Source organism: Amblyraja radiata, chromosome 37 (genome assembly GCF_010909765.2).
Source record: "Amblyraja radiata isolate CabotCenter1 chromosome 37, sAmbRad1.1.pri, whole genome shotgun sequence".
In the NCBI taxonomy this organism is placed as follows: domain Eukaryota; kingdom Metazoa; phylum Chordata; class Chondrichthyes; order Rajiformes; family Rajidae; genus Amblyraja; species Amblyraja radiata.
This window is the reverse complement of record NC_045992.1, coordinates 7,145,862-7,164,665: the sequence shown is the minus strand read 5'-3', so window position 1 is coordinate 7,164,665 and position 18,804 is coordinate 7,145,862. Positions and strand designations below refer to the sequence as shown.

Sequence of the window (18,804 nt, the reverse complement as noted above, 5' to 3'; positions counted from 1 at the left end):
TAAAGGCTGAGAAACGCGATGCTGGTGAGTTTAGAAGGAGTGCTGGAATCCAGGGTGGTGAGTTTCAAGGGAACATGAGAAGCAGAACTCAATGATCTATTTGCTAGATTATTTGGATTTTCAAACGATCCGTTAGCAGTTTATGGAGATTTTACTAGTTGAACTGATCTCATAAACCTGTACATAATTCACACCCTTCATTCCCTGCACTTAATTCTCTGCCTATTTAAAAAAGCCTCTTAAACGCTGCTATTGTCCCTGCCTCCACCACCTGTGGCAATGTGTCCCAACCCCCCACTACTCTCTGTATATAAAAACTTACCCCGCTCATCGCCATTAAAATTCCCCCCTCTCACCTTATAGCTGTCCCTCTAACATTGGACACTACCACCCTGGGAACAAGGTTCTGACAACCTAGCCTATCTGGACCATAATTGGCACATACATGCTACACACACACAACAATGTCACCTCTTTGCTTTACATAGTCATCTTTGGCAGTGGAGGAGAGATTGAATGCCTTCAGTTTTCCAGGAACGGAATCAGAGAAGGGCCATGCTTTTCAGTCTTGTCATCCAAACTACTTTGCAGCCAATAATGTTATATCTTAGAAGTGTGTCTACCACGGCAATGCAAATATGGCAGGCAGGTTGTACATTGCAAACTGCCAGAAACAACAGTCTGATCATTAATTTCCATTTGGCGATGTTAATTGAAGAGTAAACATTAGCCAGCACACTGGCGAGTCTCCCTCACTAATGTCTGATGAAATGCTCTGGGATTTTTTTATGCCCAAGCAATAGGGCCTGTGCTCAAACTTCCATCCATGAAGCAGTGCCACAGCGATGGTCTCAAGCACTCTCTCAGTACACCATTAGATCCACAGTGTAAAATAAGGCCGGACAATGGTGCAGCTGGCAGAGCTGCCGCCACACAGCTCTAGAGACCCGGGTTTGATCCTGACCTCGGACGCTGTCTGTGTGGAGTTTGCACATTCACTGCATGGGATTCCAGGGTGCTCTGGTTTCCTCCCACATCACGAAGACGTGGGTTTGTAGGTTTATTGGCCTCTGTAAATTTCTCCTTGCATGTAAGGAGTGGATGTGAAAGTGGGATAACATAGAACTGATGGGAATGCATGTTCGATGGTCAATGTAGGCTGATGGGCCAAAGTCCTGTTTCCCTGCTGTATCTCATAATATTTCTTTAAAAAAAATTGTGTTTAATTCCATGCGCTGGGATTGGAATCCACTGTCCTCCTGATATTCATCAAACTAGTGTGAATGGCTGTTCGATGGTCATTGTGGACTCGGTGGGCCAAATTCCTGTTTCCATGCTCTATCTCAAATATGTTTTTTAATTGTTTAGTTTAAAGATACAGTTTGGGAACAGGTCCTTCGGCCCACAGTGCCGACCAGCGATCTCCACACACCAACACTATCCAACATATACCAGGGACAATTTTACCATACCAATTAACCTACAAGCCTATACGTCTTTGCAGTGTGGGAAGAAACTGGAGCACCCGGAGAAAACCCACGCAGGCCACGGGGAAAATGTACAAACTCCCATGTACGGACAGCACCCGTAGTCAGGATCAAACCCAGGACTCTGGCGTTGTAATGCAGCAACTCTACCGCTGGACCACCTGTTCTATTATAGGACAGGCAATACTGCCTAGATCCATATAAAACCCATCACTTCTTGGCAGGCTTCTTCGGCTACTTTGTGTGCTGTATTAAAGATTAATGGGCTGAGATGTGTAGCTGCAAATTGGCCTAGAATTGTCAAAGCTTGATTTGAAGCCTTTGGAGTTGCCTGGACAGATGCAGCCTCTGCCACAGTATGAGTTTAGGTTATTGTCGCACACTCTAAATGTGGGAGGACCTCATTGAAACTTACAGAATAATGAAAGGCACAGATAGAGTGGATGTGGAAACTATCTTTCCACTGGTGGGAGAGTCTCGGACCAGACGTCATGATCTCAGAATTAAAGGGCGTTCTTTCGGAAAGGAGGTGAGGAGGAACTTCTTTAGTCAGAGGGTAGTTAATCTGTGGAACTCATTGCCACAGAGGGCTGTGGAGGCCAAGTTAGTGGATATTTTTAAGGCAGATTTAGACAGGTGTCAGGGGCTATGGGGAGAAGACAGGAAAATGGAATTAGATTAGATTAGATTAGATTATTTAATGACCACACAGTCAAGCTGGTGGAATTCAGGTTCAGTACAGGATGTTACAAGGTAGGCTGATTCCCGTCAATCATAACATAAAACACAACATCATACAATATACAGTACATGCATGGGGAGGATATGTGCTGTTATCATAGTGTGTTCAGAATTCGGATTGCGTGTGGGTAAGAACTGTTTTAAATCGAGATGTCTTGGCGGGCAGTGAGCTGTAGCGCCTTCCTGATGGCAGCAGGTGGAAGATGTGGTGAGCTGGGTGGGAGGGATCAGAGATGATTTTCTTCACCCTTGACACGGACCGTTTGTGATGGAGTGATTCTATTGATGGAAGGGGAGTGCTGATGATTTTGGATGCTTTGTTAACTATGCGCTGTAATTTATTACGGGAGTGAGTGTCTAAACTGCTGAACCAGACTGTAATTGATGAAGTGAGCATGCTTTGGATGATGGCTGTATAGAATCGGATTAGGAGGTGTTTCCTTACTCTAAACTTCTTGATCTGGCGGAGGAAGAAGAGTCTTTGGTTGGCTTTTTTGTAGATGTGATTTGAATTGATTTTCCATTTGAGGTTATTGCTTATGTGAGTGCCAAGAAATTTGAATGAGTCTGGCCTAATTCTACTCCTATAACTTGTGAATGTCACCTGTATCACAGTTCAGTGAAAAGCTTTTGTTGTGTGCTAACCAGTCAGGTGAGTGGCTGAATCTGAAGGGGGTGGAGGTTGGAAAGAGTTGTGGAATGTGGGAAAAATAAAATGGGGTGAATGTAAGTGTCCACTTGGTGGATGGTGAAGACCTTCATGGGCTGAATAATTCGATGACTCTGTCCAACCATATATAAGAATGCTTGACAGTTTCTCTATAAAGGCCCTGTCCCACTGTACGAGGTAATTGAAGAGTTCTCCCGAGTTTTCCCCTGATCCGAATTCGGAGAATGTACGTAGCGGGTACGTGGGAGCTCGTGGATGTCCCGTAGCGGAGCGTAATGCTAACGGCAGGTACTCGGGAAACGCAGAAAGTCGTGAAGTTTTTTCAACACTGTGAAAAATGTCCAAGAGTAATAAAATACTCGTGATGAACTTACCACGAGTTTGATTTTGTTTTTAACTCGGGAGAGCTCTTGGGTAAACTCGCAACGTGGGACAGGGGCTTAAATTCGTTGCTGTTTTGCAGCCGCAGGTGGAATTAACTCGGTTTAAGCAGAATTTGAAGATATATTTAGCAGCAAGAAGAAATGCCATTGAAAGTAACACTGCGGGGCGAGCTGTGAGCAGCTCTGGTCGGCCCACATGACAAGAATAAGATCACAAATAAACAATATTGTGCTGAGTCTAATGCATGTCATACACCCTGAAATGTCAATATTTCTGATCCCTGGCACATTCTCCTTCAGTCTTTGTGCTTCAGAATCCTCTTATGCATTCCTTAAACTTTCGTCCTCACCAGGTTTTAGATTGTCCTTGCATGACTCCATCTCTAACGTTTCCCCAAAGCCTTTTGCTACATTAAAGATGCAATATAAACTTTGCGTGGTAAAACACTGTGATATTTCAAGCAGCCATAATATTGACACATTATTCCCTCAGTGGAGAACAACTTCCACTTACTTGCACACTCCTCAGATGCTTCATTGAATTCTGAGCATTGATTTGCTTCCAAGACATTCCTCAAAAGCTCCTCCCCTGATCTGTCTGCTAAAGCTGTGAAAGTAGTGGTATCTCGAAATTCCAATGTAAGGAATAACTGTATCCAAATTGTGCTGTTAGTGGAAACATCCTTTCATTAATTTCTGCTACTAGTTGGAGATGAGACTGCTGTTCTAGACTTGAGATGTAATTATGATTGGGGGGAAAAATATCTCCTTGACCTTTTTGTACTGACATCTAGTCCACTCTGTGTTCCTCCATTGGGCTAGAGCTGCTCTAACTCCAACATCTTAATTGTTCCTGAATTTATTTGCACCATTAAGCTCTTCAAGCCTAGGAGGTTCCTTCCCCAAATACCCTGTCCACTTTTCCACTGGCATGTACCAACAACTGCCCCTCAATCAAACCTTTTGACTGAGCTAATATCAGTTTTGACTTTGGTATTGTCAATGGTACTGAAATATCCTTAAAGCCCTGTCCCACGGTACGAGTTCATTCCAAGGGTTCTCCCGAGTTTGCCCTGATTCGAACTCGGAGATTTACGGTAATGGCCACTCGTCGGTACTCGGGGCTCTCGTGGACATTTTTCAAGATGTTGAAAAATCTTCACGAGTGTTCCCGTACTTACCTGCCGTTAGCGAGTCTTCCCGAGTACCTGCCGTTAGCGTTACGAGCCGCTAAGAGACGTCCCCGAGCTCCGACGTACCCGCTACGTTCATTCTATGTGCTTACCACGAGTTTGATTTTTTTTTAAACTCGGGAGAACTCTTGGAATGAACTCGTACCGTGGGACAGGGCTTTAAGGAAGTGATAACTGGATTCTTGATTAGTACGGGTGTCAGATGTTATGGGGTGAAGGAGAATGGGGTTAGGACGGAGAGATAGATCAGCCACGATTGAATGGCAGAGTAGACTTGATGGGCCGAATGGTCTAATTCTACTCATGACCTAGTGGACAACAAATGTTTGAGGAATAGAATGTTCGTTTTTGCTCGCACAGTATCGATCCCATGCCCATTAACTGAATGAGGTAATTCCTCTCATGATAGATTATTGCTCTCCCAGTGGGGGGTATAATTACAACGGCAGATTTTCCAAAAGATGCTGAAGACTTTTCATGAAAAGTACAGCAAATGCTTTCTCCATTTATTTTGGATTTCGAGGGTCTGCATTTGAAAAAAGAAATCATTTTGAGTTATTCCAGGATCCGTCCAACATTGATCTCTCCACAAACATTGCCATTATTTGGTCGGTGCTTTATCTTGCTCTTTGAGGCACTTGCGGTGTGGTAATTATTTGCTGAATTTTCTACATTACAACAGCGACCACACTTCAAAAAATACACCAATGGCTATAAAAATCCTTCGGAGAAGTGAAGTCTGTCTTTTATTATTGTTGGGAAGCAGCAAAGTGGAATCCCTGCTGGACAGAACAATGTCCTGCTGTGAAGAACTCTCACAAAAGAAAGTATTAAATTACTTAGATAGAAAAATTGCAGTTGCACGTAGTCGGAAAAAAATTGATCGGAGGGGATAAAGGCCTTAATCAAAAATGGGACTTTGAGATAGTGGATTGTTCAGGCATTTGTTGCAAAGGTGTCCCTTGCCAACTTTTTATTCAGTCAATTCCATGGTCATTACATCAAGCAGTGAGATTAATTTAATGCACCTTGTGATTTCTTTCAAGGTTTGTGCTCAGTTTTATGCAGCACCCATGGATTGGAGAAGCAGATTAATTCTGGACATTGGTTTAATTCTGGCTGCCACTCTGCTAAAAAGTTAGATCTTGAGCATGGAGATGAAATACGGCCGTACGCACATGGTGCGAGGCGATCATCCAATTATTTCATTTAAAGTTTCATAATATAGTTTTTAGTTTAGTTTAGAGATACAGACAGCATGGAAACAGGCCCTTCGGCCCACCGAGTCCGCGCCGACCAGCGATCCCCGCACGTTAACACTATCCTACACACACTAGGGACAATTTACACATACACCAAGCCAATTAACCTACAAACCTGTTCGTCTTTGGAGTGTGGGAGGAAACCGAAGATCTCGGAGAAAACCCACGTGGTCACGGGGAGAACGTGCAAACTCCGTACAGACAGCACTCGTAGTGGGGATCGAGCCCGGGTCTCCAGCGTTGCGAGCGCTGTAAGGCAGCAACTCTACCGTTGCGCCACTGTTCCGCCCATTGCGTTCTCAAGACCCAGATCCTACTTCCCTTTGGAGCGCATACCACCATCTTCAGGAACAACTCCTTCCCTGCTGTTGTCAGACTCTTGAACAGCAGACTAAAGTTGTAGTCCCGATCTCCCAACCTGCCCCTTTGCATCCCTTGCACTTTTTTTTATCTGCACTTCCTTCCTATCTGTAACATTAACAATATAACATTTCAACACCAGATCCTACACTCTGGTATTTTTCTCTGCCCCTGTGGACCTTGTGTATAGCATGATTGTACTCATGTATAATATGATTTGACTGGGTAGCATGAAAGCAAAGTGTTTCGCTGTATTTCAGCGCACTTGACCATAAAAAAACAATACTAATACCATCCCAAAGCTAGTCCGATAACCCAACTGGAATGGGCAGTGTTAGTCTTTGGGGAAATGTCAGTGAAGATTGTAACTCACTCTGTGATGTGGTAATCGCAAACTTGTCATTGTAGCAGGTAAATTGAGCTTTGATAATTTGGAAAGCATGACCTTAATTATTATAAATGTCAATAAAAACTGTTAGTGAAATTATTAAAAGTTAATTTAAAAAAAAGCATTGTTGTGAGGACTGTGCTCAAACCAGCTCACTCTGACACTGTCCTCCCCTATTAGTGTGATGTGGTGAGTTAGCGTGACCATAAATCATACCACAGGGTCATTCATTTGAGGCAGCGCTCCAGGATTTATATAGTATTACAGAGTAAAATATGTTCTGTACTCTGACTTCACCTTCAGGAGGAACTACCTTAAATCGTTTTTTATCTCATTGTTCTCATGATGCTGAAGTAACTCAAATCCATTTACCGTTGTGACTATGACAGACACAAACTGTCGGAGTAACTCAGCGGGTCAGGCAACATCTCTGGAGAGAAGGAATCGGTGACATTTCGGGTCAAGCCTCTTGTTCAGACTGACCTGGTACTCATCCATGGAAGGGTCTTGACCCGAAACTCCGCCTATTCCTTTTCTCCAGAGATGCTGCCTGACTCGCTGAGTTACTCCAGCATTTTGTGTCCATCTTCGATGTGCAGTTCCTTCCTGCACCGTCCTATCCATTCTTAGAACAAAGTAAGAGTTGTCCTACCTACAATGAAGAGGCATCAGAGAAAGATCGGGCAGTCGGTTTGGAAACAATGTCTTCCCCGCTGTTACCAGACTACTGAATGGACCTCCCAAAAGTTCAGAGTGTGGTCATGATCTTCCAACCTGCCTCATTGCAGCCCACTTTTTCTTTTTTGCTAACTGCACTTCCTCTGTAGCTGGAATGCTAAAAGCGCTGTATTCTGTACTCAAAAGAAGGGACTTCTGACCTGAAACGTCATCTACCCCAACGCCAAGGTGATCGCTGGTCGACCCGGACTCGATGGGCCTGTTTCCCTGCTCTGACTCTAAAGTCTATCCATGTTCTCCAGAGATGCTGCCTGACCAGCTGAGTTATTCCATTGTTTTGTGTCATTTTTATACACCAGTATCAGTAGTTCCTTGTTTCTATATTCTGGTGACACTTCAACACAAAGCAGAGAAATTAGGTATGATCTGTGATTTTGTTTTCTTTCAATCTTATAAACTGGAGAGGAAAGATGGCCAAGCATAGATGTGCTCAATATTTTGAGATGTTGTGTAAACAGACACTGTACAGACATGATAGGAGGAGTATTCAGCGTGCATTGTTTATTTTATTCAGCAAACATTGGAAAATGTGTGGAGCTGAAGAGGGAGAAGTGAGAGTGTGTAACTGGCTTTATTTAATGCAAGGTCAGAAAGAAAAGAACATTGATATTCAAATCTCATTAATCATGTCTCTATTAAGTCAACCACCAGGAAGGCTCCAAGGCTGTGGTTTGCATTGGGAATACACTCTAATTGTGTAGGGAGGAACTGCAGATGCTGGCTTACACCAAAGATAGTCACAGAATGCTGGAGTAACTCAGCGGATCAGGGAGCATCTCTGAAGAGAAGGAAAGGGTGATGTTCGCAACATCACCCATTCCTTCTCTCAAGAGATGCCGCCTGTCCCGCTGAGTTACTCCAGCATTTTGTGCCTATCTTCGGCACTCTAGTTATTTCTCACTGCCTGTAATATTCATTGTACTCAAGCATGGTATGATTTGACTGGATAGCACTCAAAGGTTTCACTGTATCTCGGTACACATGACAATAATAAACCACGACCAGTACCAAGAGTAACTCAGCGGGTCAGGCAGCATTTCTGAAGAAAAGGAATAGGTGACGTTTATCATCAGAGTGGATGAAGGGTCTGAACCCGAAATGTCCTTCTCTCCAGAGATACTGTCTGACCCACTGTTAGTCCAGCATCTGCAATTCCTTCTTATACCAAGACATCATGTCCTAAGGTGTCGGAGATCCTTGATGTTAGAAGCCTCCTTCTTGAGGTAGAATATTTCTATGGACTGGTGGCCTGTGCTCATGATGGAGTGGGCTGAGTCCACCACTCCGTTCAGCCTCTTGTGTTCCTGTGCGTTGGAGTTGGAGTACCAGGCCGCGATGACACATCAATCAGACATGATACTTTCTGCTGAGCATTTGCACATGTTGGTCAGAGTATTCGGTGACATACTGAATCTCGTTAAACTGCATGGAAAGTAGAAGCACAATGGGGGATAGTGAGACCTAGCAAAATAGTGTAAGAAAGGCTGGTAAAGTTAGAATAAGGAGAACTGATGTATCAGGGGAAGTATGATTTTGGAGTACAGGGAGGAAGATGAATCTAGGTGGAGACTGAAATTACAAGATTTAAAGTCTTATAGCATGGAAATGGACTCTTTGGCCCAACATGACTATCTACACTAGTCCCACCTGCCTGCGTTTGGCCCACATCCCTCTAAGCCTGTCCGATCCATGTACTTGTCTAAATGTTTCTTAAATGTTGCAATAGTCCCTGCCTCAACTACCTTCTCTGGCAGCCTGTTCCATAGACCCATCACCCTTTGTGTGGAAAAAGTTACCCCTCAGATTCCCTTCACCTTAAACCTATGTCCTCTGGTTCTCGATTTCCCCTACTCTGGCCAAGAGACTCTGTGCATCCGTCTCCTCGATCTATTACAATTCCTGATTTTTGTACACCTCTGTAAGATCAACCCTCATCTTCTTTCACAGGTTATGGTGAAGCTGTTTGGTGCAGAGGTTGAGAAAAGAATGTAGTTCAGATGTCTCAGTTGAAACAAATTTATAGCTCCTGGGAGTTCTATATATGTTTGCTCCTGGGAGGGCAGGAGCAAACAATGATTTTCAATAAATGCCATGCAATAGAAACAGAATTTTGATTCCTTCAATCACAAGAGACTCAATAGTTATCAGTTTGTCTTTTTATTCAACCCCTCTGCTATTTTTAGATCCCCATTCATTCGCTAAATTAAACCTGAAAGTTCTAATAAAATGTGCATTGAAGCATATGCACACCATAAAAAATGCTGACTTATCTATTTTGGATTTATGTTTAACTCCCAAGGAATTCTTTTTTAATTAAAATCAATATGAGAATTGGTGGACTCTCAGAATACATATTTGTTAAATATGGATTTATGACTCGAATACTGGTTGTCATCGATTCTGCGAGCCTAACAGCTGGAAAAGTATTAAAATAAACATTTATTACACCTCAACAAATGTTACTTATTTAGGGCTTGAACGAGGTGCATAATCACGAACAGGCTGCCTTCACTGCCACAGTTGTACGTTTATATTACGGTTGGATTCCGTCAATAAGTAGTGCTCATCATAACATGATCCATCATAATCCATTGTAGTGCACAGTTGAATTGATGGAGCCTGCAGTCCTTAGAGGGACATTTGATCAAGTTCACATCTCTTCTGTTATCAGTGATTCTCAGACTCTCTTCCAGGGAAATCTGAGAATGCTTCTGATATCCTGGCAAGTATTTATCTTGCAGACTGCACCTTCATTGCCTCAATCACCGGTCATTTAATGGGGGTATTTTGCTGTGTGCGAAATGCCTACCTACATTTGAGTTTAGTTTAGAGATACAGTGCAGAAATGGGCCCGTCGGCCCACCGAGTCCGCGCCGACCAGCGATCCCTGCACACTAACGCTATCCTACACACACGCGGGCCAACTTACAATTTTGCCAAGCCAATAAACCTAGAAACATGTAAGTTTTTGGAAAGTGGAAGATCCTGGAGCAAACCCACGCAGGTCACGGGGAGAACGGACGAACTCCGCACTGACAGCACCCGTAGTCAGGGTCGAACCTCGGTCTCAGGCGCTGTAAGGCAGCAACTCTACCCCTCTACCGCCATGTTAATATACACTTCTGCTTTCAATTGTCAATGGTTCAAAAAAATGTTTTGGAAACGATATATAAACTCTTGTCCTCATTGACACGTTATCTTTTTCATCTTCACCGTAGGGGACTGAGCTGAACGATGACCGAACGCCATCAAACGCCACCGTCTCCACCACGTTTAATATCCTGGTCATTGACGTCAATGACAATCCTCCACAATTCAACCGGTCTGAATACATCGTCAGCATCACGGAGCTGGCGCAGGTGGGCTTTGCTCTCCCTCTCTTCATCCAGGTGCAAGACAAAGACGACGTAAGTAGCAAAATACAGCCTGTGGAGCTCTCAACCCCGTGGGGTTGGGCCATTGATGCCCTTTTGCCGTGCGCCATAAACCCAAGCCAGTTGTTTAATTTATTGTCACGTGTACCAAGTGAACAGCTATTGTTGCGTGTCATCCAGTCAGCAGAAAGACAATACATGATTACAATCGAGTACAATCGAATGTAATCTGTACACGATTACAGTGTACAGATTGCATGATAAGGGAATAACGTTTAGTGCAAAGTTGAGCCAGCAATCTCCGTGGATTGTCACCTTGTCGTGGTGGAGAAGCTTGTGTGGTCCTGAGATCCTGAGAGCGATGCCATCTGGGGCTATGCTCCTGGTAGGGTCACCCATGGCGGTAAGGTCGAGGGGGAGGTCTCTGACAAAGAGCAATCCAACCAAGACCTCAACGGTGGAACTGGAGACCCGAAGCGTTGCCTATTTCCTTCGCTCCATAGACGCTGCTGCACCCGCTGAGTTTCTCCAGCACTTTTGTCTACCTTCGATTTTCCAGCATCTGCAGTTCCTTCTTAAACAATATATATGCACTCTGTTTATTTATCCTCTTAGACTACCTGATGTATGATTTGTCTGAATAGCACGCAAAACTTTGTTTCGGAAGTTTAGAGCTGATCCGAGGGGACTTTTTTAAGTTCAGGGAGTGGTTGGAATCTAAAGTCGGATACTTTGTTTTCCACTATGTTGTCGGACTTAACAATAATAAGCCAAGAAAGCTGCAGCAAGCAAAAGGGTTTCATTGTTCCAGTTCATATTCAGTGCCGATGATAAATAAGCAGTCTTGCCTGTTGATTCTACCGGGAGATTAAGTTGCAGGGAATCTGTAAAGGTGAACCATTGTACATCGATCACCAAGACAAAAGCCAGGTTAATTGACATTTTTCTGTTCATCCACACACACTATCTCGCCTCCCAGAATCAAAAGGCAGCGCAATCTCTTCCTGCCGTCACCTCTCCTCCTCCTCGCCCAGCTACCATGTGTCAATGTCTCGTCTATAAACTCTCTTGAAATAGAGCACCAAATATTTTAAACATTGAGGCTTTTGTACAAATGCAAACGTGTGGCTTCCCCGACTATTGTGCTTCACAGCAGCCACAGGACTAGCACTCACCATTTGACACAACCAGTCCACGTTTAATCCCACACACAAATCTCCTGCCACTCCTGTTTGGTCTTATGCCCGTTGGCCGGCCACATCCATGCAGACCATTGCACCCAATATTAGATTCAATTTATTGTCATTATCTCATAAGAGACAACGAAATGGATTTTCCTTACAGTCAAGTAACATTAAAATAAATAATAAATAAAACATGTTTTTTTTTAAAGCACAAACACAGAAGTCCACGACACCACATAACCCCACAGTGGCACCAAAGTTGAGGAAGGTACCATAGTCCCATCACCCAAGTCTCGACACGAAACGTCACCCATTCCTTCTCTCCAGAGACTCTGGGTTACTCTGGCTTTTTGTGTCCAGCTTCGGTTTAAACCAACATCTGCATTTCCTTCCTGCACCCAATATACTAATCCCATTCACCCACACGAGGAACTGCCGATGATAGTTTACAAATAAAAGGTACAAAGTGCCGGAGTAACTCAGCAGGTCAGGCAGCATCTCTGGGTCAAAACAATTAAATGTCTATTTGGTGGAAGTTGGTCTTGTCTGGCATCCCTGGGGCTCCACTGAAGAAGGGTCTCGACCCGAAACGTCACCCATTCCTTCACTCCAGAGATGCTGTCTGACCCACTGAGTTACTCCAGCTTTTTGTGTCTATCTTCACCACCACATATGTGTAGGAAAGAACTGCAGATGCTGGTTTAAATCAAAATTAGACACAAAATGCTGGAGCAACTCAGCGGGACAGACAGCATCTCTAGAGAGAAGGAATGGGTGACATTTCGGGTCGGCACCTTTCTTCAGACTGAAGTCAGGGAAGTGGGCGATACATAGATAAGGAAGTTTATAGATAAGAAAGTGTAAGGTGTGAAAACAGGACCAAGGGAATGGAGATCAAGGAAAATGTGGAATAGATCATTGTTAGCTGGGAGAAGGTAACACCAAAGCAGACAGATAAAACGTAGTCAGCGACAGTAAGTGGTCGGAGAACTGGGAAGGGAGAGGGGATGGAAAGAGAGGAAAAGCAGGAAAGTTAGAGAAATCAATGTTCATTCTGCTGGGTATTCAGCACTACATATCTCCATTGGAAGTTTATTTACAACATCTTGGGCAGCTCCACAGGGACACGGGAGCAGATCGCTGCAAGGGAGATTTAATTTGGCTCGGGCTGCAAGGCAACGTACCAAGAAATAGATTGAAAGGGAGGGGGAGTGAGGGGTGGGAGAAAATCAATGGCCTTAGCCATCAAGCAGAGATAAGCTGGGAACCTGTTGAGTTTCATTGATCTTTCTCCTGTATCTGTCTGTATGGAACCCAAGTGATAATTCACAGGGTGACAACAGGACAAGAGAAATAGCAGAATTGTAATGATTCGCTCACTTGCTTTAACTGCTAGAATAAGGCACGGAACACTTGTCCACATCACTGCCTTTAGCCGCACATTTAATTAAAAATGTGGAGGATTGAAACTCGAAAGGGAATTCTTTGTGTTTTTTTTCTGAATTTCCAAACACTTCAACTTAATTCTATTTTAAAAGCAGGAATGACCATTTGTTTTTGACCAGCATTTTGTTATATTTTCTTCGGTCTTTCTCACTCCTGTCATGATGCCAACCGATGACCTCCTGCTTCTCCGTGTCATCCGCCCTCTGGAGCTTGTATCCAGCGTGTATCTGATCCCAACTCTTCCTCAATGGAAGAGTCTGAAGAAGGGTCTCGACCCGAAACCTCACCTATTCCTTCCCTCCAGAGATGCTGCCTGGCCTGCTGAGTTACTCCAACATGTTGTGTCTCTCTCTAGAGTCGTTGCCTCACAGCGCCAGAGACCCGGGGTCGATCCTGGCCTCAGTTGTTGTCTGTATGGAGTTTGTACATTTTACCGTGACCGCGTGGGTTTTCTCCAGGTGCTCCGGTTTCTTCCCACACTCCAAAGATATACAGGTTTGTAGGTTAATTGGCTTTGTTAAAAATTGTAAATTGTCCCAAGTATGTAGGATAATGTTGGTGTGCGGGGATCGCTGGGCGGCATAGACTCAGTGGTCCGAAGGGCCTGTTTCCGTGCTGTATCTCTAAACTAAACTAAAATACATCTACGCTGATTCTTTAAAAAAAAACTGGATGTTTACTATTTAATCGCAGTGGGCAAAAATTCTCCCCCCCCCCCCCCACCGCCGTAAATTGGGAAGCTGCTCGCGGTAACACAGTCTGCCCGTACACTTCACAATCCTTTACAGCAGCAGCCTTATCTTGGAACATGTCGGATTCCTGGTGGGCACAAAATGCTGGAGTAACTCAGCGGGACAGGCAGCATCCCTGGTGAGAAGGAATGGGTTGACGTTTTGGGTCGAGACTGTCGGATTCCTGCCCGTCTCCAGCATGGCTACGATCTGGGAAGGGGCAGCAGCAGGGATGGTGATTTGACCATCACACAGCTGTTGGTGCCAGTAGCTGCTGATTAAAGAAACCATTGACTTTGCAGTTGGTGCTGGTGGGACATCTGGCTTGATGCAATCTGGTGCTCAGTGCCTGGGTCACCATAGAACATTGAACAGCATAGGAACTGGCCCTTCGGCCCACAATGTCTGTGCCAAACATAATGTCAAGACAACTCCTATCTCCCTGCATACGATCCATGTCCTCCATTCCCTGCATATAAATATGCCTTTCCTGAAGTCTCTTAAATGCCTCAAGATGCATCATATCTGCCACAACCACTATCCCTGGTAGCTTATTCCAGGCACTCACCACCCTCCATGTGAAAGATAAACTTGCCCCGTACGTCATCTTTAAATTCCCCCCTCCCCTCTCACCTTAAAGCTCTACCTCCAGCATTTGATATTTTTATCCGGGGGGGAAAAGGTTCCATTGGCAGCAAATTCATTGCAAATAGGTTTTAAAAGCACTCTCTTTCTCTTGCGCCATCTACCAAAGTATCAAAGGTATTTTATTAGTCACATTCACATACACCGAGGTGTAGTGAAGTGAAATGCTTTTTGCCATTTTGCAGTACACAAAAGAATACAGACATAACACCAATGAGAGTCTTAAACACAAAGAACATCCCCCCACAATGGCTCCCACCATGAGGGAAGGCACAAAGTCCAGTCCCCAACCCCAGTTCACCCATAGTCGGGCCTATTGAGGCCTCCACAGTTGCCTCTACGGAGGCCCGATGTTCCTGGTCGTTCTCGCCGGGTGGTGGTGCTCCGGCGTCGGGAGAGTCCTCACAGCGGCCTGGGAACCCTGGAACGGCTGCCTCCGTACTGGAGGCCGCGGCTTCCGAAGCCGACAAGGCCGCGCCGGATGGAGCTCCACAACTGGCGATCTCGTCGCGAGATCCCAGGCTCCCGGTGTACAGTTCGGCGCCGCCGCCCGCAGCTGGCCGCTCCACAGTCCCGCAGCTCCGCGATGTTGTTCCCGGCGGTCTCAGCTCACCGGAGCTCCAGCGCGGCGACCCAGGCAAGGCATCGCCCGCTCCACGATAGCGCTCCAGCGCTGTGCCTCCGCCGAAGCCGAGGTTCTGGGCGGTCCCCGACAGGAAACGCTGCTCCAGGCCCGCTGGTAGGTCGCGAGGACGGGTCGAAGCTGCAGCCCGGAGAAAAGCTGCCTCTCCGACCAGGTAGGGACCCTGAAAGGTAGTTTCCCCCTTTCCCCCACCCCCCCCCCCCCCCCCTACCCCCCACATAAAAAAAGTCTAGACCTCCAACAAAACACTTTAACTAACTTAAAATTAAAATAAAAAGATGAAGGGACAGACAGCTGCTGGCTGGGCAGCCGTGCACAGGACAGCGCACCTTGGTCCTTTTTCCCCCACCCCCAGATTCTCAGACCCCTTAAACCCCCTCCACCCCTCACTCCCGACTCAGTACCTCACGCACGCTCTCGTACACATCCACTTTCTACCTCCACTCGAGCCACCCTCTCCGTTGTCCACAATCCCAGACTCTCCTTCGCGCGCGCGCGCGCGTGCGTCCGGGCGCTGACAGCCGGCTCATTCCCTGCTGTTGCCGTTGTCAAGGCCGAGCTTGCTCTCGGTAGCCTGTGCAGCCTGAGGCCGGAGGCCCAGGCACATCCCAGTCACACTCAGCCAGTTTCCCCATTAGTGGCGCTCCAAGCTTGAAATTGGACACCGTTTCCTCACGCTCTCCACTTGATTCCGAAGAATTCTGATTACACGCTGTTAGTTTGTGCCATTATGTTGCATAATTCTGACATCAGTTTGTCTTCCTCACTCGCCACCCTTCCCCTGCCCAATTTTTCTAGCAAGATGGCGCTGGAGACTGGTGGCATTGTGCAGGGCAGCAAGCCCGGAAACACTTGTGCCCTCACCTTGTAAACATTTTAAAGCTGAAATCTGCAGCCTGTACACCAGCAATTGGAAATTCACTTTTTAACCAGTATCCACAGTTCTTTCTTTCTAAAGGGCGGCACGATGGCACAGCGGTAGTGTTGCTGCCTTAGTGCCAGAGACCCGGTTTTGATCACGACCACGTGTGCTGTCTGTATGAACTTTGTATATTCTCCCCGTGACCGCGTGTGTTTCCTCCGAGATTTTCGGTTTCCTCCCACACTCCAGAGAGGTACAGGTTTGTAGGTTAATTGGCTTGGTGTAAATGTAAATTGTCCCTAGTGTGTGTAGGATTGTGTTAACGTGCAGGGATCGCTGGTCAGTGTGGACTTGGTGGGCCGAAGGGCCTGTTTCTGCGCTGTATCTCTAAATTAAACTAAATCAAATGCATTAGCGATCGTACGTTTGATCGCCTGACAACAACTGGAGACACTAGGCTGCAGGAGCTGGAACATTGAGCTAAACAAACTACTGGAGGAACTCATCAGGTCAGGCAGCATCCGTGCAGAAAATGGAGAATGGTCCCAACCTGGAATCAGCATCGCCCGAAGAAGGGTATTGACCCAAACCGTCACCCATTCCTTCTCTCCAGAGATGCTGCCTGGCCCGCTGAGTTACTCTAGTGTCTTGTGTCTGTCGTCTGTCACAGATGCGGCCTGTCCCACTGTGTTCCTCCTGCTCTTTGGTTTTAACACTGAGAGGTAACTTTTTCACACAAAGGGTGGTGGGCGTGCCTGTCAGTGGAGGCAGGGACTATTGCAAGGTTTAAGAAACAAATTGACAAGTCATGGATAGGACAGGTTTGGAAAGATATGGGCCTAACGCAGGCAGGTGGGACGAGTGTAGATGGGACATGTTGGTCGGTGTGGGCAAGTTAGGCCGAAGGACCTGTTTCCACACTGTATGACTCCATGACTCAAAAACCTTAACTACCATGGACTTATTCTCCAACTTATTTTTGCACTAATGTCTTACTTTGCACATTATTTTTCTTTGCACTGTCTTGTATAATTGATGTCTAACTAATGTTTTGAGTGTTGCGTCTAAGTAGGCGCGATGCTGCTGGAAAAAGGGTTTCTCTGTACCTCACTGTATTTGTGCATGTGACAATAAACTCGACACAACTGTTGCACAAGCCCAGTGATTTGGTCAGGGCGAGTTGACAGTGAGTTTGTGAGGTACAGTGAAAAGCTTTTGTTGCGTGCTAACCTGTCAGCGGAGAGACAGCACATAATTATAATCAAGCCATTCACAGTGTACAAATATATAAAGGGAATAACGTTTAGTGTAAGATAAAGCCAGTAAAATCCAATCAAGGATAGTCCGAGTCTCCAATGATGTAGATAGCAGTTCAGGACTGCTATCTGGTTGCATTAGGGTGGTTCAGTTTCCTAATAACAGCTGGGAAGAAACTGCCCCTGAACCTGGAGGTGTGCATTTTCACACTTCTATACCTTTTGCCCGATGGGAGAGGGGAGAAGAGGGTGTTGACATTCCAAATCATCATAGCCACTACTCTACTTGATTTCTTCCCAGGTTCCCAACAACATGTTTGACGTCCAGCTCATTGGAAACAACTCTGACCACTTCACTATTTCCCCGACGTCTGGCCAGGGCAAGATCGATATCCGGATGCGAGTGGCCGAGCCCTTGGATTACGAGCGCATCGCCCACTACCAGTTTTCAGTAAGTTGTCCCGGTTACATCTTGCTTCACGAGCTGTACCTTTGGTAAAAATACATACAGGCGTATTAGACACAAAATGCTGGAGTAACTCAGGCAGCATCTCTGGAGAGAAGGAAGGGGCGACGGTTCGGGACGAGACCCTTCTTCAGACTGATGTTAGGGGTGGGGGGTTGGAGATATATAGATAAGGAAGTGTAAGGTGTGAAAACGGGGTAAAGGGAATGGAGATCAAGGAACATGTAGAATACATAATTGTTAGCTGGGAGTAGGTAACCTGAGATCATGGCTAACTCTTGTCATTAATCCACATGCCAGCCATGGGTAATGTATTAACAGTGACTTTCCCTCACTTCCAGTTAAACATTTTCAGTATACATTGTGTAGCTAAGGATCCCGACCTGAAACTTCACTTGTCCACTACCTCCAGAGACGCTGAGTTCCTGAACTACTTTAGTGTTTCAATTAACAATTCCACGGAAGACAGACACAAAAGTGCTGTAACATAGAAAACATAGAAACATAGAAAATAGGTGCAGGAGTAGGCCATTCGGCCCTTCGGCCCTTCACCGCCATTCAATATGATCATGGCTGATAGTAACTCAGCAGGGTCGGGCAGCATCTCTGGAGAAAAGGAATAGGTAATGTTTCTCGTCGGGACCAAGGCCTTTTTCAAAGAGGTTCAGGAGGTGGAGATTTTCCTGAATACTCTCTGATAAGCTGCGTAGTTTTGCTGTTCCAAAAATGGCTACTATATTCATCTTGTTAATAGTCACCGCTGGAGGCCAGCGTGAAGCAGAGTTGGAATTTTCCTCAATGGCCAATTTTCCTTTGAGTTGCTTAATTGTTCCTTCAGCTTTTTAATAGCTAGCGATGTTCAGGTTTAACAGCCCCGAGTATCTTTATGGCTCATAGCTGCTAGAACATGGAACGGCTTAATAGTTCTTATTTATAAAGCAGACATATCTGAGGCAGGCCTTGTGTCTTAATGTT

The 18,804-nt window shown here is 45.5% G+C and overlaps 1 protein-coding gene across 2 annotated transcripts in view; it reads left to right on the top strand.

Moving 5' to 3' along the window:
* The window catches only part of cdh23 (cadherin related 23), a 556,325-nt gene that overhangs the window by 208,620 nt on the left and 328,901 nt on the right, over window positions 1-18,804 (top strand). For both annotated transcript variants that reach the window (XM_033012745.1, XM_033012744.1), the window contains exons 11-12: window positions 10,441-10,629; window positions 17,665-17,814. In XM_033012745.1, coding sequence (XP_032868636.1) covers window positions 10,441-10,629; window positions 17,665-17,814 — 339 coding nt within the window. The remainder of the gene's footprint in view (window positions 1-10,440; window positions 10,630-17,664; window positions 17,815-18,804) is intronic.